General features: G+C 35.2%; 1 protein-coding gene across 1 annotated transcript; it reads left to right on the forward strand.

The window, feature by feature from the left end:
• The first annotated feature begins 5,581 nt into the window (after positions 1–5,581).
• LOC131594293 (golgin candidate 1) lies at positions 5,582–16,197 on the forward strand. Its single transcript, XM_058866381.1, has 21 exons — positions 5,582–5,920; positions 7,242–7,322; positions 7,727–7,782; positions 7,857–8,471; positions 8,564–8,626; positions 8,769–8,846; positions 8,943–9,146; positions 10,031–10,087; positions 10,182–10,256; positions 10,336–10,407; positions 11,260–11,322; positions 11,433–11,531; positions 12,532–12,609; positions 12,722–12,790; positions 14,549–14,596; positions 14,674–14,769; positions 14,850–14,926; positions 15,299–15,344; positions 15,428–15,526; positions 15,609–15,653; positions 15,750–16,197. The coding sequence occupies exons 1-21, from the start codon at positions 5,893–5,895 to the stop codon at positions 15,819–15,821; spliced, it is 2,121 nt and encodes a 706-aa protein (XP_058722364.1). The 5' UTR covers positions 5,582–5,892; the 3' UTR covers positions 15,822–16,197.
• The last annotated feature ends 522 nt before the right edge of the window (positions 16,198–16,719 follow it).

Here is a 16,719-nt window from a genome sequence, read left to right on the forward strand (position 1 = left end):
ATGGTAAGTGTGGATGCGGGCGAAGATAGAAATGCAAATGTAAATGTATGAATGCATGAAAATGCAAATACACGTGTAAGCGAGAGACTCCTTATATTGTAACTCCGTGTATGCAATGCCGACGTGTAACATATTATCCTAGGGATAGCCTTAGAGGCGACATTAGACCCTCTTGGAATCTTCGCAGGATAAATGTTATGACATGCTAAGGGAAATCCCTTGGATTCGAGAGTATGCGGGAGATAGCGGCTAGTGACCGTTCAAGATAGTCACTAAATCTCATGGCCATCGAGAGGCCAATCAACGTGTACCAATGAATTTGTCCCTCGTGGGAAGGTTCTCTATGCGGAACACAACCTATCTAAGGACGATATGGACGAGGAGAAATCCCTACAGGCTAGGGATGTGATGTGTAAATGGAGATCCCAAACTCTACAAGTTAGAGGGTGCGCGGGAATAAGCATGGAGTGACCGTTCAGGACAGTCACTAGATTTCATAGCCATCGAGAGGCCAATCGAACGCATGCTAGTGAAGTTGTCCTTCGGGGAAGGACGCGTCATTGTGGAAACACGTGGATGTAACAGAAAATCCCTATATGCTAGGGAGTACGTAGTAGCAAGCACGGGGTGACCGTTCACGACAATCACCGAATCGCATGGCCATCTAGAGGCCAATTGACGTGCGTTAATGGAAATGTCCTTCGTGGGAAGGACGCGTAGTTGCAAGAATACAAGGATATAAAAATAAAATCCCCACAGGCTAGGGGATGCATAGATGGTGATGTCTTCCGTGGGAAAGACACGGTCTTTAGAAATTTGAGTCCCTACAGGCTAGGGACCACGTAGGGATACCTGCAAAATCGAAACGCATAGACATTCGAAGTATATAAATTGCAAACATATAAAGAGCACAGCAGCACAAAAGTCCTAGGTTCATAGGTTCGACGTAGCGGCTCTAGGGAGCCAACCTTTTTATAGGGGTGTTCTAGAAGGTCTCATGGGGTCGTTCGTAGCCTCCGAGACTTTTTGTCTCTTCGGATTTTAGAACAACTCATTTTATCCATGAGGTTCGAATTTTTGGGGTAGGTTCCCGGAGAGATCAGCTAAGTATCCAGTCCAACCCTCCACAAAGTCAAGCTTCGTTTCGGACCTTTCCAAATACCTAACCCACTCCGAGTGGAATTATCAATGAGACTCGTAAGGCGATTCATGTCCCCTTTTGGTCTCAAAGTTAACTCCCACACTTAGGTTTTAACAACAATATAATATACCCAACAGATGCAATAGAAATAAAAGTATTCATTAAATAAATATTTTAATTAAATTTCTATAAATAAATGAACCTTAGAATAAGTAAATAAATAAATAAATTTAAATTTAAATATTTAAAAACTGACCTCGAAATCCAGCCGCTTATAATTTAGACAATGTATTAAAGCAGCAAATATTTAAAAATATATATTCACAAATAAATGAATAACAAAAAATAAAAAATAGATATTTACAAAAATAAATAAACCCTAATTTTTGGCGTATTTGCCAAACCCTAAAAATTTCGCCAAAAAACCTAAACCGTTTGCCACAAACCTAAACCTAAACCCTCTCAAGCCTTAGGAGCATAGTAATTCACCATTAAATGGATCCCCAGCAGAGTCGCCAGCTGTAGCAACCTGCCTAAAAATTTAGCTTTAGAGAGTCGCCACCTATTCTACCAAGGCGAATAGGAAACCTTTCGTAGTTGAGAGATCAGGGTAAGATACTATATTCAGGTCGAGGGAAGGTGTTAGGCACCCTCAACCCTTTCCTAAAGGCTAACATTGCAAAGATGAAGGTTTATAGCTAATATAAAGAAAGATGACAGACAGTTAATAGGGTTAAGGCAAATATTATCAAAATTAAGGTTTATGATTTAAGGAAATGAAATCGGGACAAAATGAGATTTATGGGGGAGGGGACTCGCCTTGTTGCCAAGTGCCTACGTATCTCCTTATGGAGAATCAGAGTCAACGTAGTTCGGGCTACGGGTTGTACGCCCTTAAGGTTTGAAATTTGATTGAATATGAGTTTAGAGGCTTTTTGAGTGGCCTATCGTAGTTTTGAATTTGTGATTTGAAAGGGCATTTTGAGTTGCCCAGGATAAAAATCTTGTAGTATCGTGGTTTAGTGTATTTTAGATGTTTCGGCGTACAACCCTGATTTAATTTGTTACCATTAACCGCAATGATCAATAGATTCGATCACCATAGTTAACAGATTAGTAAAGGATTGCTGGCAATTCTAATCGATTGATTCGATTATCACTTTTAGCAAATGGAATGTATTTTAATATGATTGTTAATTTATCGTTATCCCTCATAATCAATAGCTTTGATTAAAAATAATAACGAATTTTTAAAGAGGAAATGCTAATCATCGTAACCAATAGATTTGGTTAAAACCATTTAGCAAAATAAGTTTATTTGAATTTATAGGATTTGATTAATTAAATTAATCGATTATTAATCATCGCGACCAATAAATTTAGTCGAAACGAATAATAATTTAAATCCTAATATTTGGCCAAGGGCCAATGGGATTGAGCGAACCCTAATATATTGCTACTGTTAGGTTTTTTTAATTTTTATAATTAAGATCAAATTAATTAAATCGAGATAAGTCGGGAAAATGGTCGGAAAAAAATCCTAATATTAACTATAGTCTTAATCCTAATTATAACCTAATACTAATTTATTTAATTAACTAAATAGAATAATTAACTGAAATAACTAACTAAATAGGTTAAATTACGCAAGCAAAGAAACAGAAGAAAATTAATAAAAAACATAATTCACAAGATTATAAACAAGAAATAAGTACGTTCTAAGTAATGTTTCAAACACAAACCCAAAGAATATTCTAACTCTAACTTTTAAAATTACTTAATTTTGAATAAAATAAAAAAATGATGAAGAAAAAGAAAAGTATTATATCCATGACACTAAGCTAACATTATGGTTTAAGAGAAAACGTCAGTTTTGGTTTTTATACTTTAAGCTTGCAATCAACTACCAATGGCTATGTGACACATGGCAGTGAGAAGAAAAAAACAAATAAATGACCTATTGCTTAAAACTAACGCACGCCCAAGAGAGATAGCAAGTACCCTTGTATTTTCTTTTACTTCTCCTAGTTTCTCTTCTGGTTTTCTTTGTTACAGCACAGACCAAAACAATGTTTTAATTCTTCTCTTCCTCATTATGTCCTTGTTATACAAAAAAAGCATACAAGATCCACAACAAAAATCAACAATCAAACCAAGATGAAACCATGGGAATACAGAACTTACCAACGTATCGCTTCGCGGTGTTAACCCACTGTTGTTGTTGTTGAACTAACAAGAGGCGGTCGTTCTCGTCGGAGCAGCAGCGTGACGCGGAGGAGTGAGATGTCTGGGCTGCGGAGCTTTGTTACGACTATGCTCGAATGGTCTCGATCGGATGCACGCGAGGTGTAGTGATGCGGCTGAGGTGATTCGACGGTGATTTGAAGGTGTCGAAGCGGTGGTGATGTTGTTGTTTCGATGGTTGGCCGTGTGCGACGGCGGTGAGAGTTGGTGACGTGATCGTCGGTGGTGCCATCGCGTGGGGCTGCACATGCGGATCCGGTGGCGGAGCTCGCGGCCTGTCGCGCGGAGGCTTCCGCGGTGGTTGTTTTGACGAGGCCGACGGCGGGTTGAATCGACGGGCCTGAAGGTATGGCCGCGTCCGTTTGCGGCGGAATCGGAGGGAGTTTGTTGGTGATTGCGGAAGTTATTACGGTTCGTGAATCGTTGAAGCCATTGTCTTTGTTATTTTCCTGCAAAACAAAGAGAACAAGAATTTGCACAACTTGTGTCGCTGGTTATATGACTACACATTCATGGCCATTTGAAGATCCGTTTCTGTGTTGTGTGATCAATTCTTCATCTTTTTTTCTTTTTTCTTCCTCTTTCGCAAATAAAACAACAAAAAAAAACTGTGTATATCTCCTCAATTATGTTAGCGTGAATATGTATATCAAAGGAAAAATGTGAATAGAGGACCTTACGGAAAAGTGTCAGTGAAGAAAATAAATGATAGAAAAATCAGTAGAAAATTGATGGAATTTGTACGTGAAAAGAAGATAAGGATTAGTTGTTATTTCGACCGTGGATAGAAAAGTCGGCCTCCCCTCATTGTTAAAAGCAATCCTATTTATATTAGTTTAGGTTTTTTCTACACCTAATGGGCCTATTACCCAACTAAATTAATTTAATAAAAACTACATAAAAATAACAGAATAATAATAATAACAAAAATTCTAATAAAACTGATATTAAAATTAATAGCTATAATTCTAATTATATTAATAATCTTAATACTATCAAATGATTATATTAGTTAGTTAGTTAAATAAAATTGCAATAAATAATAATAGTTAATAAAATTACAAAAATATCAGAACAAACAAAAATGTTAGTAAAAAGCAATTATATCTAAGATGACAGAAACCTTGTAATAATTTGGGCCAACGTTTAGATCCCAAAACACCTGCTACTTACGCCATTGTTCTAACTCAACCTGATTTATAAGAGAGTAGGTTTGACAATAGAAATGTCAAACCTCATGACTCTTAATTTTGAACCTTGATGGATTAGCAGACGTAGATTTGATCGGGCAAATTTTGGGGTATGACAACTCGATTCCCCTACTTAAGTGAATTATTTAATCACTTAAAACAAACCTAAATAATTATATTATAGAGAGTTTCATCTCAATATTCAAATTTACATTACCAAACCCAACAACTTTTTTGAATTGAAGAAATACTAATTCACTACTCATGTCATCTTCATCATTCGTACTAATTGGAGTTTTTAATTGTTCATATTGATAACCTTCATCGTCATTTGAATGACTTTAATGATCTTTTCCTTCATTTATAAGTATTTTATGTCTATGCATTGTTTCTTTAACATGATAATCTCCATGTCTAAGAACATATTTTATTGTCTCCTCATCATTAGAGGAATCTAACATACTTAGTGGTGACATATTCTTAGTTTTTGTTCGCGCCTTAAATTGATAGTGAATTCCGCTACTTCTTCCAACATGTCCAACTACTTTTCAATTTCATTCCATCATTTTCTACATCTTTAACATTTCAACTTTTTAAAATTAGTAATTTATTTTTTAAATTTTTTGAACATTAGTAATTTCTTCAACATTTTCAACTTCTACGATCTCCTAACATTTGTGAATATTTCTATGAAAGTGTCATCTCAATAGCTCTCTATAGAAAAGACGAACTTTCTCAAATGAAAAAGACGACAATCAAAAAGACAAAAACATATGAAGGAGCGACTTAACATAAAAGAAGACAAAGAAAAAGATAAATTTTTGATTAAAAAAATAGTTTTTTTTTTTAAATAACAAAAGTAAAAACAATAATTAAATTTTCAATTTATTACAATAACATTCTATATAAACTTTTGTGAAGTTGTAGTATCTTATTTTTTTACTCCAAAAATAAAAAAAATAGAACAATGTATTTTCTTACCAACAATAGAATAAAAAAACAGAAAAAAAAAAATCAAGTAGCGTTTGCGTAAAGAGGCATTCATTTCTGAAAAGGTAATTCGGTGGTTGGAGCCTGAAAGTACGATAGAGCGGCAATCTACACAATCAATTCCAAAGAAGAATCACTTATTTGAATAATCACTTCTTTGAAGTACAGTTTTGTTTTTAATAATCGCTTTTTTCTCGCGATTGACCGTAATTCAGAACAGAAAACAACAGTGGCAGTGTTGTGTGGATTGTGAAATCAAAGCGACGTCGTATTATGATTGAAGCTCAACTGCTATTGAATCTCTGAATCTGATTCGTTTTTCTTACAATGGCGTCGTGGCTCAAAGCCGCTGAAGGTAACGGATCTCGTTTCCTTGATTCGTTTATTCCACCTTATTCAATCTCGATTCGCTTAGTTTTAATTGCTTAGATTAGAGTGTTTCGATTTAGCGGTAGTTGTGGTTAATCTTGATCTCAATACTTGATTCATCATTTGATTGTTGATTAATGCTTAATGTAGTGTAAACGATGATTAATAGCTATGAGTAGTTGATTAGAATCATGTTGGATGAAGGATCAAATGATTTCGTATTTCGAGTTTCTTTTTGAATCTGATTTTGCTGAGCTTAAAGTATGATTAGTATGATCTTCATTCGATTTCGGCTTATTGATTTTAGTTTTGCATATTGTTTATTATTAGTCTTGTAGTATGAAGGATCAAACGAGTTGAACTCTGAATTGCTTCTTAAATATAATTTTGTTGAGCTTAAAATCTGTTTTTTAACCAATGCTTCCGACTTATTGACTGTGGCAAATGTATGACAATCTGGATCCCTCTCTCTTTCATTCATGTTTCATCAATATTTAGTCCAAGGAACGTGAATTAATTTTAATTATGGATGTTGCGGTTCTTCACTATGGTCAATTAAGCAGAACCACGTCGGGTGAAGAAACAAACCACTTGAATTCGGAATTTCTTTTTAAATCTTATTTTGTTCAGCTTAAAATATGATTAGCTTGAACTTCATCCAATGCTTCCAACTTATTGACTGTGGCAAATGCTTGTTATTGTGACTATAGGGCCTATAGGCAATCTGTATCTCTCTTTCATTCACACTTCATTAGTTTCTAGTCAGAGCTTTAATTAATTTTAGGCCACTTTTACTTTCTGAAAACATTTTCCCTTTTCATTTTCTAAAATTTATGTCCATTTTAAATTGCTTGATTGAAGACTTATGTAGTTAACAATTGTGATAGAGAGAAATGAAAGACAAGTTCGAAAGATTGCATTTTTCAGGAACCATGGAAACAATGTTTCAGCATTTTCAAAAAGTCTGAAAATGCTAGATCTATTTTTGAAAGTTGGAAAAGAAAATGGCGAGGAAACTATTGGATTTATATTCTCACATGTTTATTAGTTTAAATGAAAATGAAAACAAGAAATGTATAAAGTAAACAGGCCCTTAGTTTTGCCTATTGTTTTTCTCTTTTATTTTGTTGTCTACGGGAAAGGGAGGGGAAGGGCGTGGGAGTTATGTTACTTGGTGTTGTTTCATTGCAGGGTGTGGAGTGATGTACTAAATGTTTCTTTCTCTTTCCTTTGTTGCTCAATAAATGACTGAGTTTGAGCTTAAAATAAAATCTGACATGTACTTTTTTGTGACCTTGGTTTGTCAGATTTATTTGAAGTTGTTGATCGAAGAGCGAAGCTGGTTGCCAGTGACATAGCAGAAGAACAATCTGATTCCAAGTCTCCAGGTTTAGATTTTAGTTCTTTCGACTTTTTCTTTAGCTCCTTTGTATACTTAATCTGGAATTAGATTGGGTTCATTGCTGTAAAGTTGTGCAGACAATATAATTGAAAAATTAAACTTTTGTAGTGGAAACAACAGGTGATTTGTTGTGTTCTAGATTATGATTCTAAGACTAAAGTCCTTAAACCAGAGTAGTTTAGGAAATAGAGCATTAGAAGGGGAACAAGTGATACTAATACCTACATTGAAAAAGATTGTAAAACCTCACTTTAGCATTTGTGACCAAAACCTGAGATGTTCTAGTAAGGAGGGCAGGCAGTTAGATAAGGAGTTGTCTTTCAGATATAAGTTATGTATACTCTCCTAATATTGTGAGGGCTTACGTTTGTTCTTTTGCTACTTTTCTAGAATTAGCTTCAAATGGGCAAGGATCTCAAGGCAAAAGGAAGAAATCAAAAGCTAAGGTACTGCCGCAAAATTTCTATCCTCAGATAATGTGTCATATTGGCATCCAACTTGTCTTCTTGAATTTTGGCAGGCTCAAAAGAGATTGTCCGACCCATCAACTATAGTTAGTGATACTACTAAGGAGAAAATTGGATCTCCAGCAGCAACATTGGATGTAACAACTCCAAGCGAAAAAATTGATCCTGTAGCCAAACATGATGAGAGCGATTCCGTTTCCACAATTCAACCAAAGGAGCAGCAACCTACTGATGCAACATCACCCATATTAGAGACTTCGTTGACAAAAGTGCTAGCTAGTGATGCTGATAAACATGACACAGGTGATGTGGAAGTCTTAGTAAATGATACTGCTGTTGATGTTACTAGTACTTCTGCAAATAATGAGCCTGTCAAAGAGACTGCTTCAGATATTCATGAAGCGGATCCTTCTTCTTCTCCCAATGGAATGAAAGGCCCCAATCACGAATCTACAAGTACTGACCAAATTATCAAGGCTGGAGATTTAGACTCCAACCAATATAAGGATCAAGAAAAAACTGAATCTGTGGCTGATGATGTAGCTCCTAATAATGATACTATCCTTAAAGATTCTGATATAAAAGCTGAACCTACAGTGAATCAAAAGAGTCAAGAGGATCATAAAACTGACATATCCCCCGAAAAAGTACAGGATCAGCTTGAAGAGGTAATACTTATTATGGAGAAATTTATTTATTATTACTTAATGTAGCATCTTTCAAAAAAATTCTTCTGACTAATTTTTTAGTTGGTACATAGGCCCAAGGATTGCTCAAAACAACGAAATCTACTGGTCAGTCTAAAGAGGCAAGGTTAGCTCGGGTAAGAAGAATGTTGTTTAACATGTTATTTTTATTAGCCAAGGCCTCCTCAATTAAGAGCAGCTGATCACCTAGGAAGATCCTGCTGGTTAGTCCTGGACTATTCAACACATACATGTTTGATATTTTTTAATAATACTCAGGTTTGTGCTGGACTATCATCTCGCCTTCAAGAATACAAATCCGAAAATGCACAGTTAGAGGAACTTCTTACTGCAGAGGTGAAGTGCTATTGCTGTTTCCTGTTTTAGCGACTAGAACGTCTCATTATGTGCTTGAAATAAAAACACTCCATGTAATTAATTCCAAATTTACAGAGAGAGCTAAGCAAATCATATGAGGCTAGCATAAAGCAGCTACAAAAGGATTTGTCTGAAAGTAAAAAGGAAGTTACAAGAGTTGAGTCAAATATGGCTGAGGCCTTGGCAGCCAAAAATGCTGAAATCGAGGCAGTTCTAAGTTCTGTGGAGGCAGTTAAAAGGCAGGCTGCATTGTCAGAAGGAAATCTAGCTTCCCTGCAGGTTCTTAGTTAATTTATTGAAGTGTGTCTTGCAATATTTCGTTTCCTCCGCATAACTACTGTTTCCGCCTGAACTATATTCCGTTCAGTATTTATTAAACATAATGAGTTGCACGAGTGTTATCCTACATTTTTATGCATAATCTTGGCTAATTGACATTGTTTAGAGTCTCACATTCGATGAGAATAGGCTCAACTTAAGTTTATAGTTGGGGGCAGTCCGCGCCTTATAATTAGGCATCCCCATCCTGTTACTATAGAAGATTCCACCAAGTTTTCAAATTAGCACCTTATAATTAAGTTTATAATTGGGGGCAGTCTGCACCTTATAAATAGGCAAAGAATCCCACCAACAAGATTCCAAAATTGTTAAACCATGACACGCCAAGTTTTCAGCACAAGTGTTGCCTTCTCGATAAATATGTGTGACTTGAAAATTCAATTTCCCAATGATATGGAGGCACTTTCCCATTTATTTTCTAAGCAACCAACATCAGTAACCTATTCAATTTGTTTCCTGTATCCTTAAGATAACTGCCTCTAATTTCTTCAGAACATAATATGACCAGCATTGTGCACATGTTATAGCTATGAACTCGATTGATCCATTTGCAGATGTGTGTCTGTCTGCATATGGTGTCTGTTAAAGTTTACTCATTTAGAGGATATTAGGGAACCTTTGTTATGGATTGGGAAAATATTTGGCTATTATAAACTTCTTGGGTTCAGTAGTGTGGGAATCTACCAAGTTCAGCTTTCTTCATCGATTTCTTTCTATACATGTAGGATTTTTTCCGTTGTACCATAGCCCATAGCTTCATTATATTCATGTTCTATTTTATTTATATTTTTAAGGCATGGTTAACACTATTCATATCTTATTAGGCAAACATGGAGTCTATGATGAGAAATCGGGAACTATCAGAGACGAGGATGATGCAGGTAATCAGGTTCTCCGATGCATGTAAGATTCCATAATTTGTGATGTCCCATTCATATGTGAAATTGTTGGCATCGTAAACTATTGCTTTTGCAGGCTCTGAGAGAAGAGCTAGCATCTGTTGAGCGAAGAGCAGAAGAGGAGCGTGCTGCACATAATGCTACCAAATTGGTCTGTAACTTGTATTGTTTAGTTTTTGTGTTGGTGCATTTTACATTTATTTTTAATGGTTATGTGATTCGTAGAGCAGGCTGCTATGGAAAGAGAAGTGGAATTGGAGCATAGAGCAGTTGAGTCATCTACAGCCCTTGCAAGGATACAGGTGACGTCAGCACTTACTAATGTTAAACTTTTATGGATTAATATTCCTTCATATAGGTCCCACCAATTTTATATGGGATCCACATGATTTGAAGGGGACTCGTGAATTTTAACCAATAAAATAAAATTAATAGGAAAATGTGTTAAAGAGTGCTGCAACACGCTTAAAAGGAATGCAATTGCAAATCATATTAAAAGCATAATCGATAACATAATAGCATATACATTTAGCCTTGAAAACTCATAATAAAATTTAAGCATAGTTGGAAATTTGTCCCTGTGAAAACGTTTGAAAATATCACTTCATGTATTTAGGATACTACTAGTATCCAGGCCTTACATGGTTTTCATGCTGCAAGTGACTGGTCATATCACTATTTGCCATCCCTATTTAGACAATAAAGTGTTTTAGAAGGAAAAAGGGGCAGTACTGATTATAAATTATTTCATCAGTAAAAACTTTCAAAGCCCGGGCTAAGGCTTTATTAAATTTGAAAATAGTGGGTAGGATCATCTCAGCTTATTCAATGCTGCTTCACAAGTCTGACAATATTCACTCAAGCTTTATCTAGAGTTTGTCAACGGGCATCATCATCATATAGGCATCAGTGATGCTATTTGGGTCTAGCTGTTTTAAATATTAACAGGTAATTTATTTAACAAAATACTAAGGCCTGGATGTTGTGGTTGATCTGTTTACAAAATATTAACGAACAATAGTAACAAATTCACTGGCATCATCATGTATGACTGCTTTGGTTCCCCCTTTGAAGCTATTTTGATTATAGTGTTGTTATTTATTGGCATAAATGTTAAACGTATACACTGATATGTTAGTTTCTTCTTTTTTCAGAGAATAGCAGATGAAAGGACAACAAAGGCCACAGAACTTGAGCAGAAGGTGGCACTCCTCGAGGTACATTGTAAAGAAGTTAAATAATTTATTTTTTAATATGAAGGTTAATTATTAATATTAGTATTTGAAATATGGATCTACTGAAGTTTAATCGCAACCTTTGTCATCAGGTTGAATGCTCATCTTTGAATCAAGAAATGCAAGACATGGAAGTTCGTTTGCGCCGGGAACAAAAAAAATCACCAGAAGAGGCAAATCAAGTAATTCAGGTATGCTGTGTTCGTGTAAATTGCGGAAATACTCACTTCTTTTTTTGCCTAAAAGTGTCATTGTTTAGAAGCAAATATTTTCCCTATTTTACTGTTGTTTATGATATATTATGTAGAAGAAAGCTTGAGTTCTTTTAGTGAGTATCTGTTTACTAAGTACACATTTTCAACTCTTACAAACCATGGTAATCTTTATCACATGTATTGTGCAATTCAAATTGTGATATGAGATAGAAAACATGGTTACAGATGCAAATCACATGCCTAATTGTTATGAACTCTGACAAGGTGACCGGATCAGATGTATTTTGTGGTTGACTTGTTTATTTAGCAAAGCACTGATGAATATTTTGATATACGAGGCAAAAAAATTCAAGCTGAAAAAATGGCAGATTTCTATCAAAACATGTGGGGAACATTCTAGGGACTTAGTTAATCCTGGGCACTTGTGACTTGATGGACACTAGTCAAAATTTACAATTTGCCACAGCTGTTTCTGGCTCATCCTGGCCAAACGCTTGTTGGGACATTGACATGTATCATTAGTCTTAGAATGTTTGGGTTGAGCCTAACTCATCCCTATAAAACCGGCTTCTAAGGTGAGGTGAGGATTGCCCCCACTTTTAAACACATGTTCATATCATATATTTTCCGAGTGAGACTCTTAACACACGCCCAGGACTGAACATCTGGAGCGTAAACATAAATGATGGGTGGCTCGATAAAGAAAACTCGATAGTAGGTGATCCAACTGATCTTGAACCGGACTCTGATACCTTCTTAGAATGTGTGGGTTGGACGGCATAAATCATCCTACAAAACCGGCTTGTAAGGTGAGGATTGTCCCCACTTATTAATACAGGTTCTGGCCATATATTGTCCGATGTGGGACTCTTAACAATCAGTATTTAAACTTTTGTAGTAGCAATGATAAAAATATTAGTGATAAATATTCATCAATATCATTATAGAATTATAACCTTGCAAGTTTGGTATTTAGATACAGGCATGGCAGGAAGAAGTGGAGCGTGCTCGTCAGGGTCAGAGGGAAGCTGACAACAAATTATCTTCTTTGGAGGTATTTTTTAAAAATATTTCCTTATGAAGTTTATTGGAGATAATGATCTCCTGTCTTACAAATCAAGGTTTGATTCATATTAATCATTACATGTTTGCTTTCGCCATTTCAGACTGAACTACAAAAACTGAGAGTTGAAATGGCTGCAATGAAGAGGGATGCTGAGCATTATTCACGTCAGGTATTAATGTTGATGTTTCTGTTTAAGTTTCCCCTCTTTCCAAATATGTAAAATTTAAATTTACAACTTGGATATAATGTGACAAATCTCATTGTTTTTCATGTGGATGGTGCTTAGATAATTAATGACCATACTGTCACATTACTGGTATCATCTCCAAACTGCGTTAACCCATAGATCATACAGGTTTATGACTCAAGGTTTATAAATCAAGTTCATTTGCTTATGAAATCATTTTTGTGTAAACTCGATTAGACTTGCAAAGAATCTATTTTGGGCTAGAGTACGATGGGATTGACCCATTATGGATGTTTATGATATAATAAACAAGAGAGCGGAGGGATTTGAAAGTGAGCCCAAAGATCATGGGCTAGTCGTTTGATAGGAGCAATGCACGGCGAGGAGGGACGGGTAGGGTGCACAGGGTTGAAGTAGAGGGAAATAACAGAAAAGTACACGTTGCTAAGTGGGACTGGAGGAGAGGATGCTAGAATGATGCATCATGGTAGATTGGAGCATTGTGGTGGCAGATTTTTAGACAACCATCATGGATAATTTGTGAAAGATGGCGACGCGATGGCGTTTTATGGCGGTTTTAAATGGCTTTCTGCCATCAATTTTGAATTGTAATGCTACTTGGTCTGGGTCTGGGATGAGATGGGGCATTGGTTTTATTGTTGTTAGTTTGTTTTGTTACTAAAGAATGTTCATATTTACTATGCAAATAGTATTAAGTTATGTTTAGATACTAACATAGATGTTTCTAACACTTTTTTGGACCAAGTAAACTCCTACAAGTTTATGAGTTAAGTCTGTGAAGATCCCAAATTTACAGACCCTAGAGTTCTAGAAGCTTGATTACTAGGGACCAGAGATATTAATTTTCAACACTTGTTCTCATGAGCCACGTCTTTTTCTATTGTTTTAGTCAAATAAGTGGTCCTGTCACCATTTTTATGGGGAAATTAACAGCCAAGAAGATTTGGTATACCATGACTAGTTAAAGAACAATCAATCAATGGTTACTTATTAACCACCTGATGGTACAATGAAAACTATTCATAAGCTGAAAGCATTCTTACAATCAAGTCCTTTTTAGTAATTTTTACCATGCATGAAAACTAAAACTGAACATTGGTTACTTGAACTTGGAACGAAGGGATACCTGTGATTTTGAATAGACTAAATTCCGATACAAGGGTGCATCTTTTCTTTTTAATGGTATTTTAGAGTGCTGTCATATTCATCTAAGCATGAACAAATTCAGGAGCATAAATTGCAACTTGGTCATCACAGTCCAGATTTACAGAAATATATTTACTGTGGATTATTCAATACTTTGGATAATTTAACCAAGAAAAAGTATTGCATCTTCAAGTTTGACATGGGTATCATGACCCATTTATATAAAAAGGGTGAGCCCATTATTTGATATTAAAGTATAAGAGTAGCCCTAGTAGTTAGTTAGAACTATAGGACTACTCTTATACTCTAATATTAGATATCAATCAAATATTATCACGTAATCTGGACACACTATAAGTAGGCCCGGCATAGGATTTTCACCAATAAAAAAGTGCTAGAGAGTGAAAGCTGTGAAAAAACAATTCCACTTCAAATGCTACCGGCATATCATGCTAATATTCTTTTGTGGGTTTTGACATAAATACAGTTAAAGTTAACTTAGTTCTTTTTTATGTTTTGGTTTATGGTAATTTTGAAACACTACTCAACCTAAGCATCAAATTCTTGTAACAGGAGCATACGGAGTTAGAGAAACGTTATCGGGAACTGACTGATCTTTTGGTAATTTGAGATTGTTAAATTTCAGGCAAGTTTTCTGATGTCAAATTTTCAATACTTATGTGTTATTTTCATTGCAGTACTACAAACAAACACAATTAGAAACCATGGTCAGTGAAAAAGCGGCCATAGAGTTTCAGTTGGAGAAGGAAATTAAGCGTCTTAAGGAAGCACAGGTATGTGTTTTGGGTTCTGTGGCTACTTCATTATTAATTTTGTCTTGGCCAGGTTTTGATACCATTTTCATGTTGAACAGGCTGAGACCGAAAGAAGTAGAGTTCCTCGTCGAGCATCATCAACTTGGGAAGATGAGAGTGATATAAAAGCCCTGGAGTATGTTTTCACTAATTATTACGTTAGCACTTTTCTTGTTTTTCTGTAATGCATTTGATCAAAATAATCATAATAAACCTAGCTTCAATGGTCATGTTCTCTGTCTCAATGTTCTTAACCATTAAGCCAATGCATTACTCTCTTCAAGAACTCATTTGCTTGCCATGTGTAAATCATATATTTTCTTCATATTCTAATTTGTTGGTTACTACATATGGTTTGATTGTGATTTGCTTTATGATCTTTGTTAAACCATTTAGTTACTTTGTTGGGCTTCTTCTGTATGCTAGTCTTTTCTCTCCAAAATGTTGCGCCATTTTTTTATTCAGTTGACAAGTTTGAAAAGTGATCTTATGAAGTGACTAATTTCAGGCCTCTTCCTTTGCATCACCGTCACTTGGCTGGTGCAAGTGTTCAGGTATGACAGCCATCATATTTATGTCATTTTCATTCTCAAATCAAACACTATTTTTAACCATGTATTTGGCATGTCTTATGCAGTTGCAGAAAGCAGTTAAACTGCTAGATTCAGGGGCAGTAAGAGCCACAAGATTCCTCTGGCGTTATCCAACAGCTCGAGTTTTTCTATTTTTCTATTTGGTGAGATAAGTTAGTTAGTTTAAATTGTATAATAGCTGACAGGAACCACCATAATTTGCTAACCTGGGAGATATTGCAACAGGTGTTTGTACATCTCTTCTTGATGTATCTCATGCATCGGCTTCAGGTACAGACGATTGAATAATAGCAATCTATGACAATTTTTTCATACACGGAGTAATTCTTGTTGACTTTAGGTATATTTTGATCCTCTACAATGTAGGTTCAAGCAGACAGTATGGCTGATAGAGAAGTTGCAGAATCTATGGGACTTACTAACCAAAGTTTACCATGAGTTATCTGAATATTCCATTTAGGACTTTTCTGACTACATGTTTTCAAATGTACATTTTTAAAACACTTGTTTGGGTGGCTTGATAACAGTTCAGCAAATACTCAAGCATGCAAACCCAAAGAAAAACCAACAAGCATCTAATCTCATGGGAGGTGAATCTTAGAGAAACTGCTGCGGATTGGAGTTGGGATAAAATTGAACTGAATGATGATTAAATGGATGGCAGCATCTCTTTCTCGGCTAGACATTCCTGTGAATTGGATTGTTTAATCATGTTTGTCCTTTCCTTTTTATTTTATACTGAGAATTGTATTTTGAGGAAGTAACAATATTGTAGATACAAATTTATTGTTATATCAATTTCTTTTGGTATTTACCACACTTGAGAGAAGAAACAGTGCACTTATGATGAGATATAACTTGTTTGGCATGGAAAATGTAATGAACTTTTGACGATTATGTTCTCCTATAATAATGATTATGGCCTGACTAAAACATGAACAATAGTGGAATCTGAATTTGGTTTGAAATTTAACAAATTGACTAACATAGTGATGTGATTGGAAGTTTGTTTTAATAAATTTGGGTTCTCAAAATCTCAAATGCAAAAATATTAGTACTTTTTTTAGGGAAAAAACCTTATATAAACGCATAATAGAGTGAACGAATATTTAAGTGTCATTGCTTTGCTTGTATTCAAATTTCATTTTAGATGGTATTTTATAATAAAGCTAAAAATGAAAAGGAATTGATTTAAAACTCGATAATTGAGAATTTTTTGACACCATTTAATCAAGAAATTAAAATACATCAATAACCATGTTTTGCAAAAAATTACATAAATAACCATGTTTCAAAAATAGAAAAAGCGTGCACGCCACTTCATTTGGCACACACA

Source organism: Vicia villosa, linkage group LG4, assembly GCF_029867415.1.
Source record: "Vicia villosa cultivar HV-30 ecotype Madison, WI linkage group LG4, Vvil1.0, whole genome shotgun sequence".
Taxonomy (NCBI): Eukaryota; Viridiplantae; Streptophyta; class Magnoliopsida; order Fabales; family Fabaceae; genus Vicia; species Vicia villosa.

Coding starts and splice junctions, on each gene's coding strand:
- LOC131594293 (XM_058866381.1), top strand. CDS start 5,893: ATGGCGTCGTGGCTCAAAGCCGCTGAAG. Junction 8,847..8,942: donor AGGAACTTCTTACTGCAGAG/GTGAAGTGCTAT, acceptor CCAAATTTACAG/AGAGAGCTAAGCAAATCATA. Junction 12,791..14,548: donor CTGAGCATTATTCACGTCAG/GTATTAATGTTG, acceptor TTCTTGTAACAG/GAGCATACGGAGTTAGAGAA.